The following is a 27192-nucleotide window of genomic DNA, read 5'->3' as shown; positions in this document are numbered from 1 at the left end:
TTTTTTACTTTTATATTATTTGTAAGTTCATTTTAATGCATTTGTTTATTTTGGGATGATTTTTGTTTTAATTTTTCCTTTTTTTTTTTAAATAATTTTTATAAATACAAATTCATTTTAAATATCACATTAAAATTTATTTACAATAACTATTCCTTTAATGGTACCCAAAGCTATTTTTACACTATTCACAAGTTTTAATTAATTAATAATACATTTGACAAAAAGAATGTTTAAAATTATGTACACTCACATTAAATAAAAACTGCAGTCACATAAGTAGCCTAGAAAAAGGTTTATTCCGCATAAGGGTGGTCCACCCTAATGGTAGCTGCCATGTTTAAATCACATGACCAAATACCAGTCACATAATCTATAACCCCTCTATTTTCGGACACTTTCAGTCAATATATCTGCAAAACCATTTTCTTCAGTAGTCAGACTTGCCTCGACATCAGTGTTCTTCAGGCTGGCAGCCGTGGCAGCCGCCTCTGCTTCAAGTTCGCGCTTCACTGAAATACAACGACAAAATGACTGACTATATTCGCTAATACTTTCAGATTCATGAGTGAAAAATCAAATAATTTACCCTGATTCCTTATGGCATCCTGGGACGTTTTCAACACTGGTCGGTGCTGTTGCTCGATCCTGGCGAGGGCTGCGGCCCCTGCTTTCTCTGCGCCCTCTGTGGGTGTTTTTCTGGGCGCCCCGTGAGGAACCTTTGGCGCTTGAGGTTTAGAGCTGCTGGAGAAACCAGACATCACCCACTCACTCACTTCTGTACTTGAAACAACTCAAAGACAGCCTGATGCTTTGTTTATAGACCATTTGTGGGTGGCTGTTTCACCTATCAATCGGTGTCGATAAAGCATAATAGGGTAAATCCTGTATAGTGCTTGCATAAAGCAAGTAGTGCATACACTTGTAGCTGTTATGTATCTTTGTAAGTCATTGTAAGCCCTCCTCGCACGAACCCACCCCCCATAAAAAAAAAAAAAAACAAGAGGGCTCCCCCGAAGTCCATGGTATAGTTCGAACATTGCTTGAAACCATTGTTGTAACCCTGGGGTGCCCAACCCTGGTCCTGGAGATCTACTTTCCTGCAGAGTTCAGTTCCAGCCCTGATCAAACACACCTGCCTGTAATTATCAAGTGCTCCTTCAGACCCTAATTAGTTGGTTCAGGTGTGTTTGATCAGGGTTGGAGCTGAACTCTGCAGGAAGATAGCTCTCCAGGACCAGGGTTGGGCACCCCTGTTGTAACATGACTGGAGCAGCAGCTTTCAGGGTTAAATCACTCCCACGTGACTAACACCAGCCCTGCACTAAGCCTGTCAGTAATTATAGCGATGAGGCTGAACTCACAGGTCGGATCCCATTGCGTGTAGTTAAAACACTGATGCATTTAGCACATACTATACACGTTTCCATGCGTCAGCTCCAGATATGAATGCAGTCCGACAGGTATAGATGCACTTTGTTCGGATTTCTGTACATTGCAGTAGATTTCAGGTGTAAAATAATATCTAACTTGCACTTTGAACAGTTTCAAACGCTATTCGATGTGTCGTGATCTGATCATGTAAACTCGCTATGTTTAATGTGAAAGTGTGGTTGTCATGGCAGATCTCATTAACGTCTGATCTGTTTACCTGCGGTCATCTGTAAGTTTCTTTCCTGGTCCTGCTGACTTGAATTTGATATCCTTCTTGATGTCGTCGAAAAACTTCTTCATTCTTAGCGAGAAACTACGTGCAAAAATGTTATTTAAAAAAAAATATATATATGAAAAAATGTGTTGTTAATTATTTATAACTGTCAGACACGGCACCACCCAAGCGATGTGTTTACCTCGGGAAGAGGACCGACTCTCAACCGGAAATACGCTCGCTAAGCGACCGGAAGACAGAGATTGGGTTTTAGCGACACCAAGCGGAGGGGAAGGATAAAGAGATCTCTCAAGTTGCGACTGATTTCAGCCTGTCAGTCTTGAAAGAGCAGTCTGTCCGTCATGTTTTTGGGATTGTGTTCATGTAGCTTCTTTTTGGAAGACATTTGGTACTGTATGTTTCTATCTTAGACAGTTTTCCTTTGGTGTTTAAGGATGTCTTATTTGGTTTTCGTAACTCTTAACAAGAATCTAAAAGACAAGTATTTTCTAATAAATCTATAGCCTACATAAATCTATATGTTGTGTGTATGAGGGAGGCAGGGATTTAGCAAAGGTTTCTATTTTTCTTTCTTACCCCTTACTTAATGCTTTGTGTTTGTTTTTTCCTGGTTCTTTTTAAACTGTATATCTCTTATTGTTGTTGTTGTAATCTGTTTTGACCTGTAAATGTGTGTATTTACCTTTTTATATATGTTCAATAACAAAAATCAAGTGGAGAGGAGTCACAGATTCTTAAAACATTATTATAAGAATTTTGTGACGATTATTTTTATACAGGATAATTTAATTTTAAAAATGTGTTTTTATTTAACATTCATTTTTTCGTTTATTTTATTCATTGATTTGTTTACTTTGCTCTTGCTCTTTAATGTTCTTCTGAAGGTGTTTGCATAGCATTTCTGTTTCATTAATAACAAAAAAAACAAATTTTTTTTTTTTTTTTTTTTTTTAATTGATGAAATGTTATCGAAATATGTTTTTTTTTAATTTATTTTTTATTTTTTTTATACATCGTTAAAACCAGTGTTGGAATGCCTCAAAGTGTAAGATTCCATTATACAGTCTGTGAAACAAACATTTTGCAAGAAATAAATACATATGCTTAATATTTACGGTTTTATTTAAAATTGTTACATTTTAAATATTTCATATTTGGCAAACAACTGCGAGAGTGAGTACACGCCAAATATTTTTTTCCCCAAAATATTGATTCATCAAAACTACTAACATGCACTTAAAACTACTCCAATAACTACTAAATTCAGGAACCCGAAGCAGAATCGTTACATTCCTTACGATTCGCATTCCTGTTTTCAGCCGATTCATATATAATGTTTTTAGAGAAAAAATAATTTCATAAAGGTGCCGCAGTTACATTCCACTGAATGCATTTTGAATATCTGTTTTAATAAAAAAAAAAAAGTATGAAATTATTTTTTATGTTTTCTCAATTTCATTTTTAACACCGTCGGAGCGAATGTTAATATATTACGATTGAACTGAAGTCTTTAGCGGCGTACACATTGTACATTCTTATTGGTGGAGGTGAAGAGTGCCAAGTCCGTTCCTCCAATCATCGTCCTCAAGAGGGGCGGGACTTCCGCTGACAAAAAATGGAATTAGCGGAAACCGCTGCAGAAACCAACCGCCTTTCCTCGCGTATTGTGTCCGAACCAGGTCTCACTGTCCGTCGGCCTGAAAAACGGACCGCGGACGCCCACAAACGAGCAGAACGAGGAGCGGTGCATAGAGGGACGACAAGATGCCGCACAACTTCCTGCCCGGGGATCTTGTCTTTGCTAAAATGAAGGGATATCCTCACTGGCCGGCCCGGGTAAGAGCAGCGCACACCCCCCACCAGCCCCGCTGTGACCAGCTTTACCTCAGCGCCTAGTGATTTACCCAACACCGGACACACACATGTATATTATGCAGACAAACTCGAATTATATTTTACTTTAGAGTCTAGACAGCTTAATGTATTTGTTCCATTTTACTACCCTAGTAATGAATGGATGAGGCTAGCTGGCTTGCTAACCTGTTTGCTGTAGGAGCAGCAAAGCTCGCGTGTCCGCAAAGTTTTGTTTATTTTTGTATTTTATACATCGGGAATCGTCTTTAGATACATAATGGGGTAAAATATGAATCATTACTACATTTAGACTTGAGACTTTTATATTGCTTTGGCTCAATAACAAGTCAAATGCAATGAGGGGGGTTGAGTTGTCGTGTTTACACATGGAGGTGCTTTACTGCACGTGACTTGCTCAGTGCAAAGTAGAAAACTCATTTATTAATTAGTGTTTAATTCTATAAACCTTCACATTTCTGCTGCAGAAGCTCTGAAGAACATGTAAACACCTTATTTTGATATTTCTCCTCCAGATTGAAGATGTTGCCGATGGGGCTGTCAAACCACCACCTAATAAAATCCCTATTTTTTTCTTCGGGACTCATGAAACGTACGTATCCCTGGATTCTAATGAGCACCAGGTTGTTCATTATGATAAATGGATGGATGCTTATTACTTGTAATGAGCTGTGTGCATTACCTAATTTCTTTCTCTTTAATTCTGTATGTTGATGTTGATTAGGGTGACCATATGTGCCATTTTTCCCCGGACGCGTCCCGGCCAGGATTTCTATATTGACTAAAATATCTAGGTTTTGGCTTTGTTTGTGTGTGTACATCGGTGTATGACAGGGGTGCCCAAACTCGGTCCTGGAGGGCTGGTGTCCTGAAGAGTTTAGCTCCAACCCCAATTAAACACACCTGAACCAGCTAATCAAGCTCTTACTAGGCATACTAGAAACTTGAAGGCAGGTGTGTTGAGGCAAGTTGGAGCTAAACTCTGGAGGACACCGCCAGGACCGAGTTTGGACACCCCTGGTGTATGACATGAAAATACCATACAGACGGTTCCTTATGCTTTCAAAATGCTCTCGAGGTACTTTGATGTCAAACACTGATCGCTCTGAGCCGCGCTGCTTTTAAGTCGAACACTCATCCTATGTACACGTAATTGCATCGCTTTGACCGTAAATCCCACCTTCTCACACACACCATGATTGGTCCATTATGTACAATGCCTGCATGATATTGGTCAAACTACTTTTCGATCATTACCTTCAGCAAGCATGAAAACAAAGCCAAAACAAATCCTGGCTAGGACGCGTCCGGGGAAAATGGCACGTATGGTCAAGGCAAGGCAAGGCAAGTTTATTTGTATAGCACATTTCATACACAATGGTAATTCAAAGTGCTTTACATAAAATAAAATAAAAACAATAATCACAACAATAAAACAAGGAATTTAAAAACTTTGAAAATTATTTAAAAAAAAAATTGATTTAAGAGATTTAAAATGAATTTAAGAAAACGATTATACATATAATATAGTGCAATCAGTTCGGACATCGCACAGTGCTCATTCTATAAATGCACAGCTAAACAGATGAGTTTTGAGTCTGCATTTAAATGTGACTAATGTTTTAGCACATCTGATCTCTTCTGGAAGCTGATTCCAACTGCGGGTGGCATAATAACTAAAAGCACATTCCCCTTGTTTTATGTGAACCCTTGGTATTTCTAACTGACTCGATCCTAATGATCTGAGTGGTCTGTTAGGTTTATATTCAGTGAGCATATCTGCTATATATTTAGGTCCTAGGCCATTGAGTGATTTATAAACGAGTAAAAGTACTTAAATCAATCCTAAATATAACTGGAAGCCAGTGTAAGGACCTGAGGACTGGTGTAATATGCTCAGATTTTCTGGTTCTAGTCAGAATCCTGGCAGCAGCGTTCTGGATGAGCTGCAGCTGTCTAATGGTCTTCTTGGGAAGGCCAGTGAGGAGACCATTACAATAGTCCACCCTGCTGCTGATAAAGCCATGAACAAGTTTCTCCAAGTCTTGACTGGAAACAAAACCTCTAATTCTTGCAATGTTTTTGAGATGATAGTATGCGGATTTAGTTACAGCTTTGACATGACAACTGAAACTAAGGTCTGTCTCCAGAATCACACCAAGATTCCTGACTTGATTTTTAGTTGTTAGACCCCTAGAGTCAAGGTATGCATTCACCTTGAGAACTTCATCTTTGTTTCCAAATGCAATGACTTCGGTTTTTTCTTTGTTTAACTGAAGAAAGTTCTCGCACATCCAACTGTTAATTTCATCAATGCATTGGCAGAGGGAGTCAATGGGGCTGTAGTCATTTGGAGATAAGGCTAGGTAAATCTGGGTATCATCTGCATAGCTGTGATAGGCGATTTGGTTCTTTCTCATTATTTGACTTAGTGGGAGCATATACAGGCTAAACAAGAGCGGTGCAAGAATTGAGCCTTGTGGGACTCCGCATGTCATGAATTTAAGAAAACTATTATACATATAATATAGTGCAATCAGTTCGGACATCGCACAGTGCTCATTCTATAAATGCACAGCTAAACAGATGAGTTTTGAGTCTGCATTTAAATGTGACTAATGTTTTAGCACATCTGATCTCTTCTGGAAGCTGATTCCAACTGCGGGTGGCATAATAACTAAAAGCACATTCCCCTTGTTTTGTGTGAACCCTTGGTATTTCTAACTGACTCGATCCTAATGATCTGAGTGGTCTGTTAGGTTTATATTCAGTGAGCATATCTGCTATATATTTAGGTCCTAGGCCATTGAGTGATTTATAAACGAGTAAAAGTACTTTAAAATCAATCCTAAATATAACTGGAAGCCAGTGTAAGGACCTGAGGACTGGTGTAATATGCTCAGATTTTCTGGTTCTAGTCAGAATTCTGGCAGCAGCGTTCTGGATGAGCCTAATGTTGCTTAATAATCACAGTGTTTTTAATAGCATGGTGGGGCCTTGCATGTCAGAACTGTTATGGAGGAACAGGTGGCACTAGAAGAACCTTTTTTTTAGACCATATTTGGTTTCCCCTTTTCAATATTTTTCGATCTGAGAATGTCGTAGACGCTTTCATATATTAAAGTCAGCATGCAATGAAAAACCACTCTATATTGTCTAAATGCATGTTTTGGATCTTATTGTAAACACTTCATCTGTACGGTTTCATTTGGTCAAAATGAATTTTAACCTTATAATGTTTAAGCAAAATGCCATAAAAATGAGTGTAATGCTCACATCCTAAAATCCAATCAACTGCAATGCATAGAACAAAATTTACATCTTACTTTTTTTTTGGATAATTCGTTACACTCATGTACGTCACAATACAGAAGAACAGATCTGTCGCTACTTCTGTTTCACACAACTGTATAATACTGGTTTAATCTACTTTTTCCATCCTTTCAGAGCATTCCTTGCACCCAAGGACCTTTTTGCGTATGAAAAGAACCAAGACCGATATGGGAAACCAAACAAAAGGAAAGGGTTCAATGAAGGCTTGTGGGAAATCCAAAACAACCCTCATGCCTCCTATACCACACCTGCAGTAAGACTTAATTTCTCTGTCCATAATCATTTGTTGGTTCATGACAACAAATACTGATTTGTCACATCTTCCTTGTATTTGTTCAGCCTGCATCATCATCGGATAGCGAGGAAGAACAACCTGCACCGGGAAGTGATGCGGAAGATGACGATGAAGCGGTGGTACCGAGGAAAGCTGAAACGGGAAGTAATGATTCTGACTCTGGAAGTGAGAATCAAAGGAAGACGGCTGTGAAGCGCAAAGCTCCTGCTGCAAAGGTATCCAAGCGTGAAACAAGCCAGCATGATTGATTGTGTGAATCATTTGCGTATGAAAAGAACCAAGACCGATATGGGAAACCAAACAAAAGGAAAGGGTTCAATGAAGGCTTGTGGGAAATCCAAAACAACCCTCATGCCTCCTATACCACACCTGCAGTAAGACTTAATTTCTCTGTCCATAATCATTTGTTGGTTCATGACAACAAATACTGATTTGTCACATCTTCCTTGTATTTGTTCAGCCTGCATCATCATCGGATAGCGAGGAAGAACAACCTGCACCGGGAAGTGATGCGGAAGATGACGATGAAGCGGTGGTACCGAGGAAAGCTGAAACGGGAAGTAATGATTCTGACTCTGGAAGTGAGAATCAAAGGAAGACGGCTGTGAAGCGCAAAGCTCCTGCTGCAAAGGTATCCAAGCGTGAAACAAGCCAGCATGATTGATTGTTGTGTGAATCGGCTGTATAGCCTCACTGTCATCTCATCTGTCACTTTTATCTCTTCTCCTGCAGTATTATGCATTATACTTTCCGGTGCTCTGAATCTCTCTTTTCAAAGCTCTTAATGTCAGTTTTAGTTACAAATTCACTAGTGTCACATAGAAGAGTGTTAGTTGTTGTAGAGTAATCAGTGTAGTGCACATAGTTTTTATTTAAGCAGTAGAGTAATTTTATGTTATGAATGTATTCATAGCTAAGCCTAAAGTATGTTTACCTTTACATTAATGTGCATACAGTGCATCATCAGCATAGTACACAAGCAGACAGATCTTTCTAACCGTCTTTGAATTATTTTGCACTAATTATTAGTTAGTTTGCGACACTTGGGCTGTTGATTCACAGTCAAAACAAAACGGATGAGATGGAACATCAACTATAGACACCTGCTTATGTGAGGGTGTTAAGAAATGCATGCAACTCTAGTTTAAAAGTGCACAAAGACATTTTTATCGCAAATACCTTCTAAGAGAAATAGTGCAGACACTGGGGAGGGATGAAACTTTGTAATGCACGTGTCAAGCATCTGTGTTCATGCACACTGTCAAATAGAGTATACTTTGAAAGGCCCTGTGTTCTGCTGTACACAAATGCTAAGTGTTCGTGTCAAAAATGAACTATACTTTGGGCTTAAAGTAAGAAGTAGTTTGGCACAACATCCAATAGAGTGCCTAAAACCCCTTCATACTTAAAGGTGCAGTAGGAGATCTTGGAAAATGCTAACTTAAGCCTGATAGCACTGAAAGTGAACGTCCTGCAATCGCCGTCCAAAGCCACGCCCCTGAACGCATATACGCTCACAGACCAGAATACCAGAGACAACATTACTACAATAGGCTACATCAGCGGTTCCCAATTCCAGTCCTCGCACTGGATGTGAAGACATATGTGTGTGAAGATGCTGCGCAGAGCAAATCCTGAATGAATGTTCTGAAGTGAAGTAAACTTCAACGGATTTCCCCTGCTCAGAGAGTAGGGAGCAATGAACACTGTGTAGGGATCATATCGATCGGAACACAGTTGATGCACGTAGCTCACTTCTAATGAGCTGGTTATCTGAATCGGGTGTGTTAACTAAGCGAGACATGCAAAATATGCAGAGCTGGGGGGCGTGAGGACAGGAATTGAGAACCGCTGGGCTACATCATGTGTCATTCACCGGTGAGAAAACTTTAAAAGTACTACAATACCAGGAAGGAAGATCGGGTTGTTGATGTTTGTCTGCCATTCTCACTCTGTCTGCACCGCGTGCGTGAACGCGCTGATGACGTATCCTGTCTGCGCGAACAGGGTGTGCAGAGGTATGCTAATACATATGTTGACAGGCAGGTCGGAAAGCCAAATTAAAACGCTCGGACCGAGCATTTTGATTGGACGAGCATTTCTTGATCCTTCTGCCTTCCACAGAATATATAAATACATTTAGACCACTTAACTTAATGATTGCTATCATGATGTGAAGAGACTTTCAACCAGCATAACAAAAAATATTTCTGAAGACAATCACCTATTGTACCTTTAAGACTGAAGGGCCGTACATACCAAGTACGATAACAATAACTAAATAGTTACTAAATCTGTGAGAGAACAGAAGTTCACACTACAACTATGATAACGACACAGAGGAATGATATCATGGGAATCACTTTCAGAATGACTTTTCCATCTGATTAGCGATAAAAACATTGACTGCCATTCAGAATCCACTTTAAAGAACTTAATTATCCTATTATGCTCTTTTACAAAGTGTGTGTTGTGATTGGCAGCACTCGGCGCCTGGTTGGGAAATGTCATGCCCCTTACCATCGCCGGCTGCGAGCTTCAGTGTAAATATTGCGTCAAAATCAAATCAATTTAAACCCGGATGATTGTAATCACTCTAAGTTCGTCTGCCTTGGGAAAGCTAGCGTGTCTCCGACACAGTGATAACACTCATTGCCTTCTCTAGTGCAGCTCAACCAGGTCTCGTCCCATTCGTCGATATTTGTGATATCACAAATCCCAGAAAATATGCGTTGTAGTCCAACCGAGTCGTTCGTTGTAGTTTTTGAAAAGTGAATTCTGTTAAATAAAATCTCATTTTGAAGTGGACTTTGAGCTTTGTAACTTTGCAGATCTTTTTTATGCTCAAACAGCAACATTACTGACTAACTAAAGTTGAAAAAGCATAATAGGACCCCTTTAAAATGGCAGACAACAAAACTGCAGCGTGCTTCTAATAAAAAAACCTTATTGCCTGTTGGTGTGGATGCTAATATGCATATCTTTGTAGATGTGAACAGGCCTTAAGACTCATATAAACAACTTTTATGGTGCTTTTGTGTCCGTTTTAAGCTTGAAAGTTTCACTTCAGTTCAATTCTTTATAATTGCATAGATGTATAAAAAACATAAATGGATAAAACTGCCTTTTATGTCAAATTTAGCAGCGGCCACCAGTGAAGAGAACACGGGCATCATCCAGTGATCGAGAAGGAGAGGAGAGTGGATCTCCCTCAGAACCCGAACCGTCACCCAGCTCTGACTCCGGCAAAAACAGCGACCAGGTATTCCTGTCTGGAATTTGATCAAACACCTCATGGCTTTGTTATTACCCTAAAAAATCTGTGGAGTTAATAGTACATGTTGTATTAACTTTGTAATTGTATTAATGAGTTAATAATGTGTTCTAGGACTTCACGCCACAGAAAGAGTCGGGCGTTCGAGGCGGCAAAAAGCCAGCTGGCAGAGGCAGGAGGAAGGTGAGACAACCTCACTGACATGTGGCCATCTATAATTGCTTGATCTTAAACTGTTTTTTTTTTTTTTGTGTATCATTTTAGAAGGCATCATCTGGCTCAGACTCAGAATCGGGCTCCCAGTCAGATCAGAAGGCCGCCAGGAGTGATTCGGACGATGAGAAGCCTCGACCGGCCGTCTCTGGATCCGAATCGCAGTCTGGGTCCAAATCCGACTCCGATTCAGAACCTCCTCCTCCTGCAAGGAAAGGCCCACAAGGGCGCAAGAAAGGTGAGAACATGCGCTTTGCAACGTGAGCCCAGCACATTTTATAATTAGTTTTAACGGTTGAGTAGTTGTGTCGAATAGCTGCACAGTGGATGGAAACTTTACCGGAGACAGTTGTCCTCAGATATCAGGAATCCTAGACAAGTACATCAGAATACTAAAGGACACTTTTCTTTTTGCGTTATGTTCCAAGCGGAGAAACCTCCGCCAAAGCCACGGGGAAGGAAACCCAAACCAGCTCCAGAAAGGGCTTTTTTTTTTTTTTTGTATCATTTTAGAAGGCATCATCTGGCTCAGACTCAGAATCGGGCTCCCAGTCAGATCAGAAGGCCGCCAGGAGTGATTCGGACGATGAGAAGCCTCGACCAGCCGTCTCTGGATCCGAATCGCAGTCTGGGTCCAAATCCGACTCCGATTCAGAACCTCCTCCTCCTGCAAGGAAAGGCCCACAAGGGCGCAAGAAAGGTGAGAACATGCGCTTTGCAACGTGAGCCCAGCACATTTTATAATTAGTTTTAACGGTTGAGTAGTTGTGTCGAATAGCTGCACAGTGGATGGAAACTTTACCGGAGACAGTTGTCCTCAGATATCAGGAATCCTAGACAAGTACATCAGAATACTAAAGGACACTTTTCTTTTTGCGTTATGTTCCAAGCGGAGAAACCTCCGCCAAAGCCACGGGGAAGGAAACCCAAACCAGCTCCAGAAAGGGCTCCTTCCTCTTCATCAGACAGTGATAGGTGAGTTTGGTTCATCTTTTCCTTTTTAGCATTTTTACATTTGCACTGATGATGATAATATACTTTTTTTTTTTTTTTTTTTCTATTATAAATCTATTATACAACTTTTGCCAATTTTTGATTTAAGCCGTTCATTTTAAGTATGAAAAAAATATTATGATCATGGCATGAAAAAGCATACAAATATTCTGTGAATTTGAGGAACACATGGATGATTGTTCGAGTTTGACTTTTTATTCAAAGCGACAGCGAGACGGACCGCGTCAGCGAGTGGAAAAAGAGAGACGAGGAGCGACGGAAGGAACTGGAGGAGCGACGGAAGAAAGAGGAGGCCGAAGAGCTCCGTCGGCTCCGGGAGAGAGAGAAAGAGGAGGAAGAAAAAAGGAAAAGAGAGAAAGAGAACAAGGCCAGGAGAGGAAGCAGCAGTGACAGCAGCAGCAGCTCGGACCATGACGTGGATGATCACCCTCTCAAAAAATCCAAGAAGCCTCCGCCTCCCCCCATCCCCGCACCATCAGACTCCGACTCGCCACCACCCGCAGAGGCCAGTCACCAGAACTCTTCCCAAATGCTTTCTACTAGAGATGGTTCTCAAAATGTTGACTGTGTTTCCTCTTTAGATGAAAAAATCAGCCAAACGTCAAGACAGCCAGAAAAGGCGGCAAAAGAAAGAGAAGGAGGTAAAAGAGAGGAAGATCAAAGAAAAAAAGCTACAGAGATCAGAGGAGAAACACAAAGCGAGGTATGCATTTAGATCGAATAGAATTCTTACTATGAATTGATATATATTATAGTAAGTTATTAGGATTTTGAATTTATTATTTTTATATTGTCAGTTTTCATGTTAATTTTACTTTTAAGTTTTAGAATTATTTTTTGCTTTAGCCACTTGTTAGTTTTTTTTGTATTATTTTATTTAGCTTTAATTTATTTTTATTTCAATAAGTTGCCAAAGCAACATTTTTAATTTATTAAAAATAGTTTTTATTAATTCGTTTTTTTTTAAAAGCTTTTAGACAGCCAGAAAAGGCGGCAAAAGAAAGAGAAGGAGGTAAAAGAGAGGAAGATCAAAGAAAAAAAGCTACAGAGATCAGAGGAGAAACACAAAGCGAGGTATGCATTTAGATCGAATAGAATTCTTACTATGAATTGATATATATTATAGTAAGTTATTAGGATTTTGAATTTATTATTTTTATATTGTCAGTTTTCATGTTAATTTTACTTTTAAGTTTTAGAATTATTTTTTGCTTTAGCCACTTGTTAGTTTTTTTTGTATTATTTTATTTAGCTTTAATTTATTTTTATTTCAATAAGTTGCCAAAGCAACATTTTTAATTTATTAAAAATAGTTTTTATTCGTTTTTTTTTTAAAAGCTTTTCATTAAATATTTGTTTGATTTTATTTGATCTATTTCAGTTAATGAAAGCGATTTTAAAGCAGCACTATGTAACTTTTGGCGCTCTAGCGGTTAAAAAAACAGAACTGCACACATCCCGCGGAAGAACATTCCAACCGGAGCTACTTCTCGTAAGTTTGTCTATGGCGATTCACGCAGGTATGTGTTGCTCCGCAGCGGTGACGACCCGACCAGGCTACAATAGTCCAAATATAAGTACTTATTATAAGTGTACCGTAGTGATTCGGAATAAGACCAAAACGCGGTTTGGAAGATAAAATCATGATGTACTCGCTCATTATATACATTTAGCAAAATTTGAACACAGAAAATGTACATAGTGCTGCTTTAATAGTTCTAACTTTAATTATCAATAACCAGCGTTATTTCAGCGTTCTATTTCAATTTAGATGGTGTTATAGTTTTTATTGATATTTTGAATTAGTTTTCATTTTTATATTTTTTGTTTTCACTTTGAAGTCTTATTTTTTTGTGTTGTTTTTGGCCTTTTTAAAACTGTGAATGCAGTATTTATTAAGTAACTTTTTTATTTTATTTTTTTTATAATTGTTTAGTTTTAGATTTCAGTTAATGAAAGCGATTTTAAAGCAGCACTATGTAACTTTTGGCGCTCTAGCGGTTAAAAAAACAGAACTGCACACATCCCGCGGAAGAACATTCCAACCGGAGCTACTTCTCGTAAGTTTGTCTATGGCGATTCACGCAGGTATGTGTTGCTCCGCAGCGGTGACGACCCGACCAGGCTACAATAGTCCAAATATAAGTACTTATTATAAGTGTACCGTAGTGATTCGGAATAAGACCAAAACGCGGTTTGGAAGATAAAATCATGATGTACTCGCTCATTATATACATTTAGCAAAATTTGAACACAGAAAATGTACATAGTGCTGCTTTAATAGTTCTAACTTTAATTATCAATAACCAGCGTTATTTCAGCGTTCTATTTCAATTTAGATGCTGTTATAGTTTTTATTGATATTTTGAATTAGTTTTCATTTTTATATTTTTTGTTTTCACTTTGAAGTCTTATTTTTTTGTTGTTTTTGGCCTTTTTAAAACTGTGAATGCAGTATTTATTAAGTAACTTTTTTATTTTCTTTTTTTTATAATTGTTTAGTTTTAGCAATAATAACCCTGACACTTTCAACACTTTTCTTCCACAAGGCCTAAGCCAGAGAAGCCGAAACGAAAGCTGGCGCGTCCACCCGAGAAGAAAAAAGGTCACATGAAACATGTTCTTATGCCTGTTCAGTTCTTTTGACTAATGTTACGGTCAGTCAAACTTGAACTCTTGTTTCTGTCGCTCTGTGTATATATATATTCAGAACCCTCACCTGAAGAGAAACTACAGAAGCTCCACACAGACATCAAGTTTGCACTGAAAGTTGACAACCCAGTAAGTAGTGACATCAGCAGTCCAGCCATGTGTCACGTTCACACACAAAAGCCATTAAAATGACCGGAAACATTATTCTACCGATCTTACAGCAAAGGTTCCATGTCTAGTATTCGAACAAGCAATGGTTTTGGTCAGACTCTGCTAGGATGCCCGATTCATTGAATCAGTTGATTCAGACTTGTTTTAGTTCATACTGTTCATGTGAATTTAGTTCATGTGAGATTTTGCTGTTTATTACAGTTGTATATTTAGTATTGTTTTATTTTATATTTATTTTAAAGCTACCCTAAATGAAATCCTTACTTTTACACAGGAAAATATTTTTTCTTTATTCAAGATATTACACCTTCAAATAGTTTTGAACTCTGAATATAGCCTTTTTAATAAATTAATAGTCTAATATATAGCCTTTCTTTGGCCCAGTGTTGTTTTATTATTATTATTATTAAAAAAAATTATAGTATTTTTATATTTTCAGTTTAATTACTTGTCATTACGTTTTATTGATTGATTTTTTTTTTTTACTTTTAGTGATTTTAGTGCTTCAGCTTAAACTTATATCAGTTAGTTTCCAAGGCAACATTTCTACTTTTCATGTAGCCTTTCATGTAATATTTATATATTTTTTTTATTTCAGCTGTATTTCAATGAACAATTTATATTAAATTACAATCTATTGTTTTAATAGTAGTAGTTAATGGTAATGTCCCTGGTTCAGCCACTGACCATCATGCACGGAAATTGGCAGGTCTGATTTCAGCTGAACCACACATGACCTCTAAACTTTCAAAATGCTGTGAAATTTAGTCTATATTTATAGCAGTGGCTGTACATGTGAAAATGACTTGATGTGTGAATCCCCTGGTATCATTCTGAGTCTTCTGCTTGCTTTCAATCTGTAGGACATTGAGAAGTGTCTACAGGCCTTGGAGGAGCTCAGCTCGGTACAAGTAACCACTCTAATCTTGCAGAAGAATGCAGATGTTATTGCCACACTCAAAAAGGTATAAACACGAGAAAATCTTTTAATTTGCAATCCATTTTACTGTTTAATGTGAGGTATTTCTGAGTAAAACCGTGTGTTCAAAAAAGGAAGGGAAAAGTGTGATTGAACTTTTTGGGATCATTTAATTTTGATTTGAAATCATAATTTTTTTTTTTATTAAATTATAAAAAATAAATAATACATTAAATTTGATTTAAATATTTTATATATGTTAAATAAAACCGGCATGCTTCTGACCATCTTTTGTCTTTTAGATTCGCCGGTACAAAGCAAGTAGTGCGGTTATGGAGAAGGCCACTGCAGTCTACAATAAGCTAAAGCGCCAGTTCCTTGGCAAGATTGAGTCCGGTAAACCAAAAGCGGATGAAAAGAACCAAGAAATCAATGAGCAAGACACGCAAAACACAGGTAAACTGTCAAATTAGAAGTTTTCACATGCAGTAATCAAATGAGTTTTAAAACATGTTTTTTTACACTTTGTATCTTCCTTCCAGACGACTCTAAACCAGTGAACGGAGAGTCAGAAAGCGAGAAAAAAGACATTTCTGAATCCGAAAGCAACCCCAAACCCACAGACCAAGAGCAACAGGATGAGAACAAATCCCCGAACGGCATCAGGTGAAGAACGGCCGCCTTTCGTTCTGTTTTAATAATTAGTCGGCACATTTTCCTTGTTCTTAAGCAAAATAATCACACAACGTGCTGATTGGTTTCGCATTTGTCTTTCAGGCCCAATCCAGATGACCAAACAGAGCAGCAAACACTCACAACTGACTCCCCAGAGGCCAGTCCAACAGCAGACACAGACATAAAAGAGGACTGCAGAGCTCAGGACGAGCAGATGTCTTCTGAGAGCTGAACTGCGCTCGTTTCCTTTTATAATGCTCACAAACACACTCTGGCTTCCTTCATTCATTTGTGTTACTTTTTGTCTGCCCACCTTTGTGACTTACATGAGTTTTTCGTGTTGTACATAAAACATGATATGAACATTATTAGTACTTTTGAATCGAGATGTCATGAGGCAAACAAGCGCCTTAATCTAAATGCTCGATGTGGATGATTCTGCACTAGCCACGTTTGGTCAATCGAGGGCGAACGTTTTACGCTGACAACTAGGAGGAAAAACACAGAAGCCCAAATGTATTTGAAGACTTGTATTATGTAGTCGCTTTTTATGAGTAAAACCTTTTTTCCTTTTGTTTTTTATGAAAAAAAGGAGTCTGGTTTTATGTTGATTGATCCACTAAGCCGTACAGAAAGCGATCATGAAGTTTCATCATCATTCTCATTATTATTGCACAAATCTACATCTGATCTGTATGGATTTCAATAACTTTCAGTGTCTATGGACTGACTAAACGCTGTAGACGTACTGTTTGTTGTCCATGGTTTGGTCCTCTAATAACATCTTACATCTGCGACCCAATAATGCTATTCTTTTCTTGGATGTCCTAAAAAATGCTTATCATGCTTATTATAAACATGTTTCTAGTGCTATGTAACTTGGTCGGTGCTTTTTTTTTAGTATCCCTGAAGGATTAAATAAAAATTCCGCATGATGGCCATGATTTTGAATGTTTTTATAGCTGGACCATGACTTATTCTCTTGATATGTTCAGAATATTACACTTAATATACTGCCTAGTACATATACAAAGTATAGACTGCATGTTTTGGTACTAATAGGTGTAGAATAGTATATTCTGTTTTAAAACACCCATTGTCATCTATTCTAAAAAGTGTAAAATAGTAATTATATTTATTATTAATTGTCATTTAAATGATGTGAGTTATTTAAATCATCAGCTCAGTAACATTGTAAACATTTTAGTCATTCCTATGATGAAATGTTTGACACGATAAACGCAGGAAGCAGCGACGTCTTCGCGAAAACAAAGGTTTTGATTGGTCTACTGGGCGCTGACGTCATTCGTACGCAAACGCCAACGGACGCGTCGCGCTCACTTGCGGAGTAGACTTTCTTTAAATTAACCAATTTATTTTATTTAAAGGATAAAATATATTAAAAAGATAATATTATAAAATCACGAAAACAGAAAATCTGTTATCTCAAAAGAAGAATAAATACATCTCATAAGTTCTTTGTTGAGCAAATACCGATTCAACATAATATCTCCAGAAAGTACGGTTTAGAATTGATTAGAATTATTTATTTATGCAATATGAAACTGTAATCTGTGAAACCAATAAGCACGTTCTCCACAACATCAAAAAGGGAAATGTTAAAGACGTAAATATCAAAATCCTAAACTCCGAGAAGCGTCACGCAGGGAAGCGTCCAGTGTCAGGTGATCAATCCGCCATTTTGTCAGCCATTTCCTACCCTGGTCCGCTGCAGATCAGCACTTACAGAAAGAGGGAGACCCTTTCTGCACAGGCCGCTGTTCGGGACTGAATGAGAGACTAGCGCTCCAGCGGGCCGGTCAGTACTCACATAAAGCCCGTGTTCGCGGTTCGGTCCGGTAGGGCAGGAGGGAACTCATCATGGCTCTGAAGATCGTGAAGGGAAGCATCGATCGGATGTTCGATAAAAACCTGCAGGATTTAGTACGTGGCATTAGGAACCACAAGGAAGATGAGGTGAGACACGCTTATCCGTTTATTTCCTTGTATGTGCCTCAAATCAGAATTGGATGTTTTTGTAAATTTGCATAAAACCCAGCTGATCTCGTATCGGTGATCCTAAAATCACCTGATTTCAGGTGAGCTAACCGGCTATAACCTGACAAATGTGCCTCGATAACAAACGACTGTTTTTTTAACACAATACATTGTTATTTCAATCATTTTATATCGCTTGTGTGGCAGGTGACCGCTGTTAGAGTTGTTAGAACACTCTGTCATCGTTTTGTTTATCATGGATGAGGCCAGTTAGCAATGCTAACGGTTAAGACACTTATATAAATACATTCTGCAAAGCGAATACAAATTTGATTCCGTCCTGTTTTTGACACGAACCGCGTGATTATAAATGTAATAAACAGACTGGGTGCGTTAAAGAACAGACGCTCATTCGAAATAGCTCGCCTCACTTATGTGTGTCATGAGATTGGCCGTGTCTTAAAGGGATAGTTCACCCAAAAATGAAAATTTTGTCATTAATTACTCACCCTCATGTTGTTTCAAACCCGTAAGACCTTCGTTCATCTTCGGAACACAAATTAAGATATTTTTGATGGAATCTGAGAGCTGTCTGACCCTGCATAGAGAGCAACGCAACTGAAATGTTCCCAAGTCCAGAACCGTAGCAAGAAGATTTGTAAAATAATCCATGTGACATCAGTGGCTCATCCGTAATTATACGAAGCTACGAGAATACTTTTTGTGCGCAAAAAATAAAACAACTTTATTTAACAATTCGTCTCCTCCGCATGATGCAGCAGACACAGAACAGCATGCGCTGTTTACGTCCAGCTGATACTCTCAGGGCTCGACGCTTACTTTTCTTTTTAGGAGCACTTGTGCTCCTAACTTAAAAAATTTAGGAGCACGTTCAAAATTTTAGGAGCACCTTCTAATCAATAATCCAAAATGTTATCAAAAAGTAGCCTTCCCATTACGAGGTAATATTTGACTCCTCTAACTTTATTAAAAGTATGTCATCTTTTGTCAAATTCTTAAATTATATTTTATAAGCTTAACAACAGAATAAGAGTAGAATAAGAAACAAGTTAAAAATCAAATGAAATCAGTATTAACAAAAATAATTTGTAGAGGTGGCACAGAAGAACACAAAAGTGTTGTTTGATGTACTTTCAGACATTTAATGAGGTTCAGAAGTGGAATGAGTGCAATTAAATCCATAAATCCATGATGATATTAATGTTTTAAATATAAAATTTTGAATATAGAAATATTAAATGATTTAAATAACTGAAAAGATACTTTAAAAATGAAACTAAAACTGCCAGCAGGTGGCGGCAAGTCACTGATTTTTATCACTGAATCATTCATTCAATTGATTCATTCGAACGGCTTATTCATTCAAGAGTGACTGTCTTTATGAATGGGTAATCATGAATCACTGACTCACAAGATTCGTTTAAAAAAACTGTTCGTTCATAAACGAAACACCGCTGTGTTTGAATGGAGATGCGCAGCGGCTGAGCTGTGACTTTGTTTTTAATCTATTTTCGAAATATTTCGAAATACAACGAAATAGAGCAAAATCAGACAATAGTGTTATAGTCAGACAATGTAAGTAACTTAAAATTAACTTCTTGTTTATTGAATTGTATTGTATTAAATCAGTTATCACATTTACAAACTCCCTTAAAACTCATTCAAAGCTGTCACTCATCATCTTAGTTCATCGCGAGCTCACATTTATAATCAACGAAGCTCTCTACACTGTGTGATGAATCTCTTATTTACACCCTGTCTACACTTTGCTTATGAAGGATTGGTGAGATATGTCTGATACATTACTCGACGCTGCAAAAACACGTAGAAAGCTTTGAAGCTTCCCTGACCGCAATCACAAGTATGATGATGATCGGGTCAGTCGCACTGGTGCTCCTAAAATAAATTTCATAGTCGCACGCAGTAGTTTTCAGTCGCAAATGCGACTGAAATGGTCGCACTGTCGAGCCCTGACTCTCCAAAATGGCGCTGCAGGGTGACGCGGAGGAGACGAATTGTTGAATAAAGTCGTTATTTGTTTTTCTTTTGTGCACGAAATGTATTCTCGTAGCTTCGTAAAATTATGGTTGAACCACTGATGTCACATGGATTATTTTACAGATCTTCTTGCTACGTCTCTGGACTTGGGAACATTTCAGTTGCGTTGCGGTCTATGCAGGGACAGACAGCTCTCAGATTCCATCAGAAATATCTTAATTTGTGTTCCGAAGATGAACGAAGCTCTTACGGGTTTGAAACGACATGAAGGTGAGTAATTATTAACAGAATAACATTTTTTGGGTGAACTAACCCTTTAATGCCTAGTGAGCTGCCTATCTAGACATAATTTCCTGGGCATCATAAGGGCTTTCGCACCGCAGGAACCTTTTCATAGTACCAGAACTAATTGTGGAACTACCCACTTTTTGGTGTTTTTGCACCGCCGGACTGCCTTTTTCGAGAACCGAATTAGCTCCTACTCCGGAGCAGGGTCTAACCAGCACAGCTGGTAGTAATCGTGACGTAAGTAGACATTGATTGGCCAAACGCGTATGAAAACGCCCTCACCCGTCATGATTTAAAACGCTGTGTAAACATACTGTAAACATTGTGTCAACTTATTTCGCAAGTATGGAGCACAGCGATAGATGGACGGACGCTGAAGTGCAGGCACTTGTAGCAAATGTAGCACTGCCAGTTGTCGTTGGAGATTCTTAGTCTTCCTTTCCGTTCTTTCAATGGCTTTATGTATACGTCGACTTTCCATGTCCATTATTGTGAAACCCGCGAGACACAACAAAAACACAGCTCTGATCACAGTGTCCTCCATCCTCCTGTTGTTAATGTTGTTGTTCTTCTTTGTTTCTGTTGTTGAACGTCGTTCACAAATGACGTCGCTGTCGACCGGCTTACGTCACTTCTTAGTACACACTGTGTGAATGCAACCTTTTAAATGGTACTGGGAAATAGTTCGCGCAAAATCGTCCCAGTACTTTAGTACTGTACATTTAGTTCTGGAACTAAAGCGGTGCGAAAGGCCCTATAGGTGCCTTCTGACAACGTTCGAACGCCCCTGTGATGTTCAACTGGAAGATTCGAACGCGCATGATGACGCCTGCGATGCTCAAAAATGTTCGATTGGAATGTTCGAATACTGTTATGACGTTGACAGATGTTCGATTCGATTGTTCGAACTCACCCTTAATGCAGATACATTTCTAGTTCAAACGTTCCAGTGCACCTAAGATGGCCAAAATCTTGGGTTAAAATGGTCGAACATTAATAATATACACAAAACATTCAGGGTGAACATTTGAACTTTTTGTATGATGCGTTCGTTTTGAACGTTCTGATGTGCTTATGATGCTCAGTTCGGGTCTTCAAACATGTTTGAATGTTTAGATGCATCTATAATAATGTTCGAACATTTATATAAAGCCCCAAAAGCATTCAGAATTCTCAAAAATGCTCAGCTCGAATGCACTCAGGATGCCGACAGATTTGTCTGTTCGAACATGTCCGTGATGCTTATAAGTGTTCGATTCAAACGTTCAAATGCACCTTCGATGCACAAAATGTTCAGGTCAAATGTTTGGACTTGCATATGTGTGGTAGAGTTGAACGTTTTGATGTGCTCATGATGCCCACAAATGTTGGATTCAAGTGTTCGCGCACATATACGATTCCCAAAAAATTGTTTAATGCAAATATGTGAACACACACATGATGCCCAAAAACATTTGAATCAGATGTTCGAACGGGCTTATAACGCTGGATTCAAATACCTCTGTGACACCCAGAAATGTTGTCTCTGTAGGCAACTAACTAGTTATAAAGACACAGCCATCGTCTTGGCTGTGAAATCAGTTTGACCACAGCATCAGGGATGAGAATCGCTGGTTTCTTGTGATGATGAGTGGTTGAAATGAAGATGAAATTATGAATCAGATGTGAAAGTGTGTGTAGGCCTCAGGCTGCCTGGTTACCTATAATGACAAGGCTAAATTTTCTCTTCCAGTATGCTCCATCCTCGCCCCTCCCTTTGAAAAAGGGAACAAGATGCTGTGACAGTGAGCGTTTATAATCACAACGGGGTTTCCCCGCTTTTATGGCATTAGAATTCTGTTCCCTTTTTAGAAGATTCATATTGATTTTTTTATTTTTAATCACCTGTTTGCCCTTCCAGCAGACAACAGGTCAGTGATTTACGTGTTATGAAATGCAATAAACCTAGTGAACACTGAAGACTGTTATCAAGTGTTTCTGATGTGCCATAACCAGTGAACGTGTCAGTTTGATGCAGGGTGGACCTTCCTGGATGACATGAGCTGTCCGAAGTGGCCTTGAGTCTGTGGCAAAAAAACATAGCATTGTGATAGCATTGCATCTATAAAAAAAAAACACTCTCTTTATATTGGATATTTAATTATTCATGCTTATTTCCTGTGTTTACTTTTAGGTTACCTGAAGTTAATCTTTAAAAATACTAATAATTTATTAACACTGTTAAAGGTAATCTTTAACAAATCCCAAAATAAATATATATATTTTTCATACTGTACTAATGTTATGATGGGCAAATTCACTTGGAACATTTATAATAGGCCTACTTGATTTTAGTTGTTAGTGTTTTCTAAATATATTTTTTAATTCTATTTTATTTATTTATTTATTTTTTGTATGAATTCGTATAGAGTTTTATTATCTGCCATTTATCCATTAGGGCTGTAAAAAAAAAATAGAATTTCGAATATTCGTCGAATTTAAAATAAAAATCCACGTTCAATTTTAGGTGTGCGTCAGGCAGCCTTATCAGTGGCGCATGAAATGCGATGACGATGTAAGTGTCATTGCCTTTGACTGCTTTTGTTAGCCTGTCCAGTTGAACCCACTAGATGCGGCGCTGCTACGTTGTTCATTCAAAATATTGCAGAAAAAGAGAACAATCAATGCGGGGAAGATGTTGTTTACGTCAAAACTGAAACCAAATCGTTCACACAGAACGCATATTTATCACATTTTCTAGAGGGACATCTATCACCGTTGCACTCGCGTCTCGCACAAGAGAGCCTCATGTTTAGAAAGCCATGTAAAATTAATGCAAGCTCAACTTTTAAAAAACATATATCGAGACTTTATGGCGGTTTTTCCCATCCCAATGCATCTCAAGTTTTAAAATGCAGAAAGTACTCTTTGTGATTGGTTTTCGGTCCTTTGTATTAAACTATACATACATGCATGATGCAGTTTTTTTTCTAATTGGTTAAGCAACTTTATTAATTATATATGGTTTATAAACATTATTTTAAACATTATGCACTTTTTTCAAAGATAGTCGTGTTATTTTATTATGCTTTGAAGAAATGTGCAGGATATTTTGCTCGATGCGCCCTCTTGTGGCCTCAGGAGAGAAGCCAAAAGCTTTTTTTTCCCCTAACTGAAATTATGCCTTTTAAATTCGAATATAATTCTTATATTGATCATATTTCAGTAAAAAATTTGAATTTAGTTTTTCAGACATTTTGACAGCCCTATTATCCATTTGTCAGCCGTAACATTAAAATAATTCAGTTTATCAGTGTTGGCCAGAATGTTAATATCTGTACCAGTTTTGTCATTGTTAACTAAAATATGAATTATTAAAACATTTGTGTTAATTCCAATCAAGCTGAATTAAAATATAAATAATAGAAATGTTGTCTTTGCAGCTAGTGTAAGTTGTAAGATAAAGTACTAAAATGACTGAAAACTAGAACTGAAATAAAAAATGAAAAATATTTTAGAAAAACAAAAACTAATAAAAATTGTAACAATTACAAAAGCTAAAAGAAAGGGAAAAAAGTATAAAACTAAAATAATATATAAATAATAATAAAATGTACTTATCAATAAAAACATTTTCTGTACTTTCATAATAAATTAGTAATTTTTATCGAGTACTAGTTGCAGCTCTACTTGGTAAACGCTCAAAAAGCTGATCAAAGTTTAATCCAGTTGTTTCATTTTGCATAAATAGTTGACTTCTCATTACAGTGATTTCATACTACAATCTTGATTCAGGCCTGTCTGGTTTTGCTATATACTTTCATTATAGTTCAACATCCAACCGGGGTTAAATCACACCTTTTGTCCATTCAAAATCAAACATCTTTAAAACTGGCTTTATTAAGAGCTTGTAACACTCCAAAGAGAAAGGAAAAATTGAAATCGCATCATATGACCCCTTTAACGTTCCAGTTCTGGTGTCCTGGCCCTGTTTAATCTGCAAACATCTGGAGTCAGGTATCAGCAAGGCTTGGTCAATGTAACCTGTTCTGGTGTACCTAGATATCGTGTCTGTTACCTGGCCAACAGCGTACAGTGCTGTGAAATATTCATAGGCTCCTGAATTAACTGTCAGTCTGTGTGTGTGTGCGTTCGCTGCTCTGTTTGCTCTCTGCCGGTGGTTTCATGTGAGACCTCTATATTTGTTTCCCACAAGAGGTGGGTGTACTTATCCAAAGCACTGGCTGGGGCTCAAAACTAGTGAGCTGCCTACCTAAACTGTATTTTTGGACAGCATAGTTGCATTTGAAACTAATTTTGGAGTTGAATCATTTTGGTGATCATAGGTGTGTTTGAATAGTCTAATTTTACAGTAGCTTGTAAATTGCATGAAATTGTCACTTGTTTGCTGGTTAGTGTTTGAAAAGAAGGAAGAAAGGAAGGTTTTTCTCCAGACTGTGCTCTCTTGTTTGCTTGGGAAGGACATTGAGTTCATCTTCATACTTCAGTGACGGTTTGCAGAGCTGGTTGAATCCAACTCTTGGCTAACTAACAAATATTTCAGTCATGGCAATGGGCTGAAATTGCCCATAATGCACAATTCATTGGAGCTGAATGAGGATTGGACTAGAACATCTTTTGGAGAACATTCTATTGCCGCATGTTTTGTTATCTCAGGGATGAAATTACCCATAATGCATCATTCATGACGATTTGACAGGAAAACCTTCCAGACAACGGTTTTACCTCTAGAGTTTCATTTTTACTGGGTCGAAATTAACCTTAATGCATCATTCATAAGAACAACATGAACATTTGACACAAGCCCGAAGAACCTTCTTTAAATCCAGTCTCACTGGGTGGGAATTACCCAATGCATCATTCATAAGAACTGCATGAAGATATAACAGGAAAGCCTTCTTTTGCATCGTATTTTTATTTTGCTAAGTGGAAATGACCCATAATGTGTGATTTCACCCAGAATTTTTTTTACCTTGTATTTTCAGTTTTGCTATGCTTAGATTACCCATAGTTCATCATTCACAAGGGTTTTGTAAAGATGTGTCTGGAAACTCTTCTGGAGAACCTTTTTTTACCTCATATTTTCAGCCTCAATGGGGGTAAGTTGCCCATAATGCATTATTCATTAGAGCTGTGTGAAGATTTGATAAGAGAACCTTCGTTTACGTCATATTTTATTTTTACTAGCTGAAAATCCCACAATGCACCATTCACAAAAATTTCTAGATGTGACTGAAAACCTTCTGGAGAATCTTTATCCCATATTTTCAATCTTGCTGGGTAGAAGTTACCCATAATGCACCATTTACAAGAATTTAGCATAAAGACGTGACAAGAATATACTGGAAACTTTTGTTTACCTTGCATTTCAGTCTCCGGGCTCAAATGACCCATAGTGCATCATTCACAAGGACTTGTAAAGATGTGATTGGAAAATCATGTGAAGAACCTTCATTTACCTCATGTATATATAATTTTACTTGGTGGAAATCACCCATAATGCAGCATTTACAAGAATTTTGTAAAGATGTGACAGACCTTCGCTAGAACTTTCTTTTACCCCAAATTTTCAGTCTCAATGGGTGGGCATTACCCATAATGCACCATTCACAAGAATTTAGTAAAGACGTGACAAGAAATCACTCTTGAAACCTTTGTTTGCCTTGTTTTTTCAGTCTCTTTGGGCTTAAATTACCCATAATGCATTATTCACAAGGGTTTTGCAAAGATGTGACTGGAAAATCTTCTGGAGAACCTTAATTTACCGCATATTTATGCTTTTTACCCCACTGAAGACATCTTGTTCTAAATGTGGGGCTGTGCCCATGTACCGGTTCTCTGACCCCTTCAGTTGTTTCTCTCCTGTCGCTGCTCTGGCTGTCTCATGACTAAAGACACATGACCAGCACACTCGCCTATACAACAGCACTCTGTGTGTCCTTGAGATGCTGAGAGTATGTGTGCTGTGTGTCCAAGGTTCTTCTCTCTCTCCTTTTTTTTATTTTATTTTTTTTATTTAATACAGTACGGCAACTGCATGCGGGTCCATGTTTAACGCTACTCATAGCTATGTGAAAATAAGTGTATAATTGTAACAGTTCATTGTTGGAGCTGAGCTGAATGAGAGCGAGAGAGCGAGATGCAGAGCGTAGTCCATACCAGCCGTTTTTGTAGGCTTTTTTTATTTAATACAGTACGGCAACTGCATGCGGGTCCATGTTTAACGCTACTCATAGCTATGTGAAAATAAGTGTATAATTGTAACAGTTCATTGTTGGAGCTGAGCTGAATGAGAGTGAGAGAGCGAGATGCAGAGCGTAGTCCATACCAGCCGTTTTTGTAGGCCTTAAACTGCCAGAAATTGAAAAGACGATATCTCCTTTTGCATTGAACTTTCAGCTTCGTAACTTTGCAGATATTGTTTATGCTCAAACAGCAACATTAGACACTATGTAACGTTAAAAAAGTGAAATCGCAATGAACCACCCCTTTAAGTAAAATCAGGCATTTAAAAATCTTTGTACAACAGACAAAATGAATAATAGTTTTGATTGTGGTGAAAAAGGTCAAACTGATCATTTGAAGGAAGTTTATCTAAAAATGTAAATTGTAATTTAATAGCCCTCATTTTGCTTCAAACCCATATTATTATTATTATTTTTTTTTTTATTCTCGCTGTAAAACACAAAATTCTTTGGCATAATGGTCCAACCCAGTTTTATTTTAGCATCATTGAGATACTATTATAGTGTTACAGTTTTGAGTTAGTTATATATATATATATATATATATATATACAT

The 27192-nt window shown here is 37.9% G+C and overlaps 3 protein-coding genes across 9 annotated transcripts in view; 2 read left to right on the top strand and 1 right to left on the bottom strand.

Moving 5' to 3' along the window:
• ubxn6 (UBX domain protein 6) overlaps nt 1-1922 on the bottom strand; it is a 6621-nt gene extending 4699 nt beyond the window's left edge. Inside the window, exons 1-4 of one of the 5 annotated variants that reach the window (XM_016273773.1) lie at nt 1851-1922; nt 1652-1747; nt 590-744; nt 448-512 (exon numbers count right to left, since the gene is read on the bottom strand). In XM_016273773.1, coding sequence (XP_016129259.1) covers nt 448-512; nt 590-744; nt 1652-1734 — 303 coding nt within the window. In that variant the 5' untranslated portion in view covers nt 1735-1747; nt 1851-1922. Of the gene's footprint in view, nt 1-447; nt 513-589; nt 792-1041; nt 1115-1651; nt 1823-1850 lie in introns of those variants that run through there. The other 4 variants (XM_016273772.1, XM_016273774.1, XM_016273777.1 and 1 more) reach the window with 4 other exon arrangements.
• A 1343-nt stretch (nt 1923-3265) lies between these two features.
• hdgfl2 (HDGF like 2) lies at nt 3266-17044 on the top strand. The gene is made up of 17 exons (XM_016273768.1): nt 3266-3505; nt 4057-4133; nt 6989-7127; nt 7214-7384; nt 10315-10431; nt 10558-10626; nt 10708-10859; nt 11313-11356; nt 11547-11631; nt 11875-12175; nt 12252-12373; nt 14220-14275; nt 14381-14451; nt 15357-15458; nt 15715-15868; nt 15955-16078; nt 16190-17044. The coding sequence occupies exons 1-17, from the start codon at nt 3434-3436 to the stop codon at nt 16317-16319; spliced, it is 1986 nt and encodes a 661-aa protein (XP_016129254.1). The 5' UTR covers nt 3266-3433; the 3' UTR covers nt 16320-17044.
• Nucleotides 17045-17784: 740 nt separating this feature from the next.
• The window catches only part of LOC107586409 (AP-3 complex subunit delta-1-like), a 45656-nt gene continuing 36248 nt past the window's right edge, over nt 17785-27192 (top strand). For all 3 annotated transcript variants that reach the window (XM_016273767.1, XM_016273766.1, XM_016273765.1), the window contains exon 1: nt 17785-18064. In XM_016273767.1, coding sequence (XP_016129253.1) covers nt 17969-18064 — 96 coding nt within the window. In that variant the 5' untranslated portion in view covers nt 17785-17968. The remainder of the gene's footprint in view (nt 18065-27192) is intronic.

The sequence above is a fragment of the Sinocyclocheilus grahami genome, unplaced genomic scaffold (assembly GCF_001515645.1).
Source record: "Sinocyclocheilus grahami isolate Dianchi unplaced genomic scaffold, SAMN03320097.WGS_v1.1 scaffold81.1, whole genome shotgun sequence".
NCBI lineage: Eukaryota > Metazoa > Chordata > Actinopteri > Cypriniformes > Cyprinidae > Sinocyclocheilus > Sinocyclocheilus grahami.
Note: the sequence above shows the minus strand (reverse complement) of the source record. Positions and strands in the feature narration are given on the sequence as shown.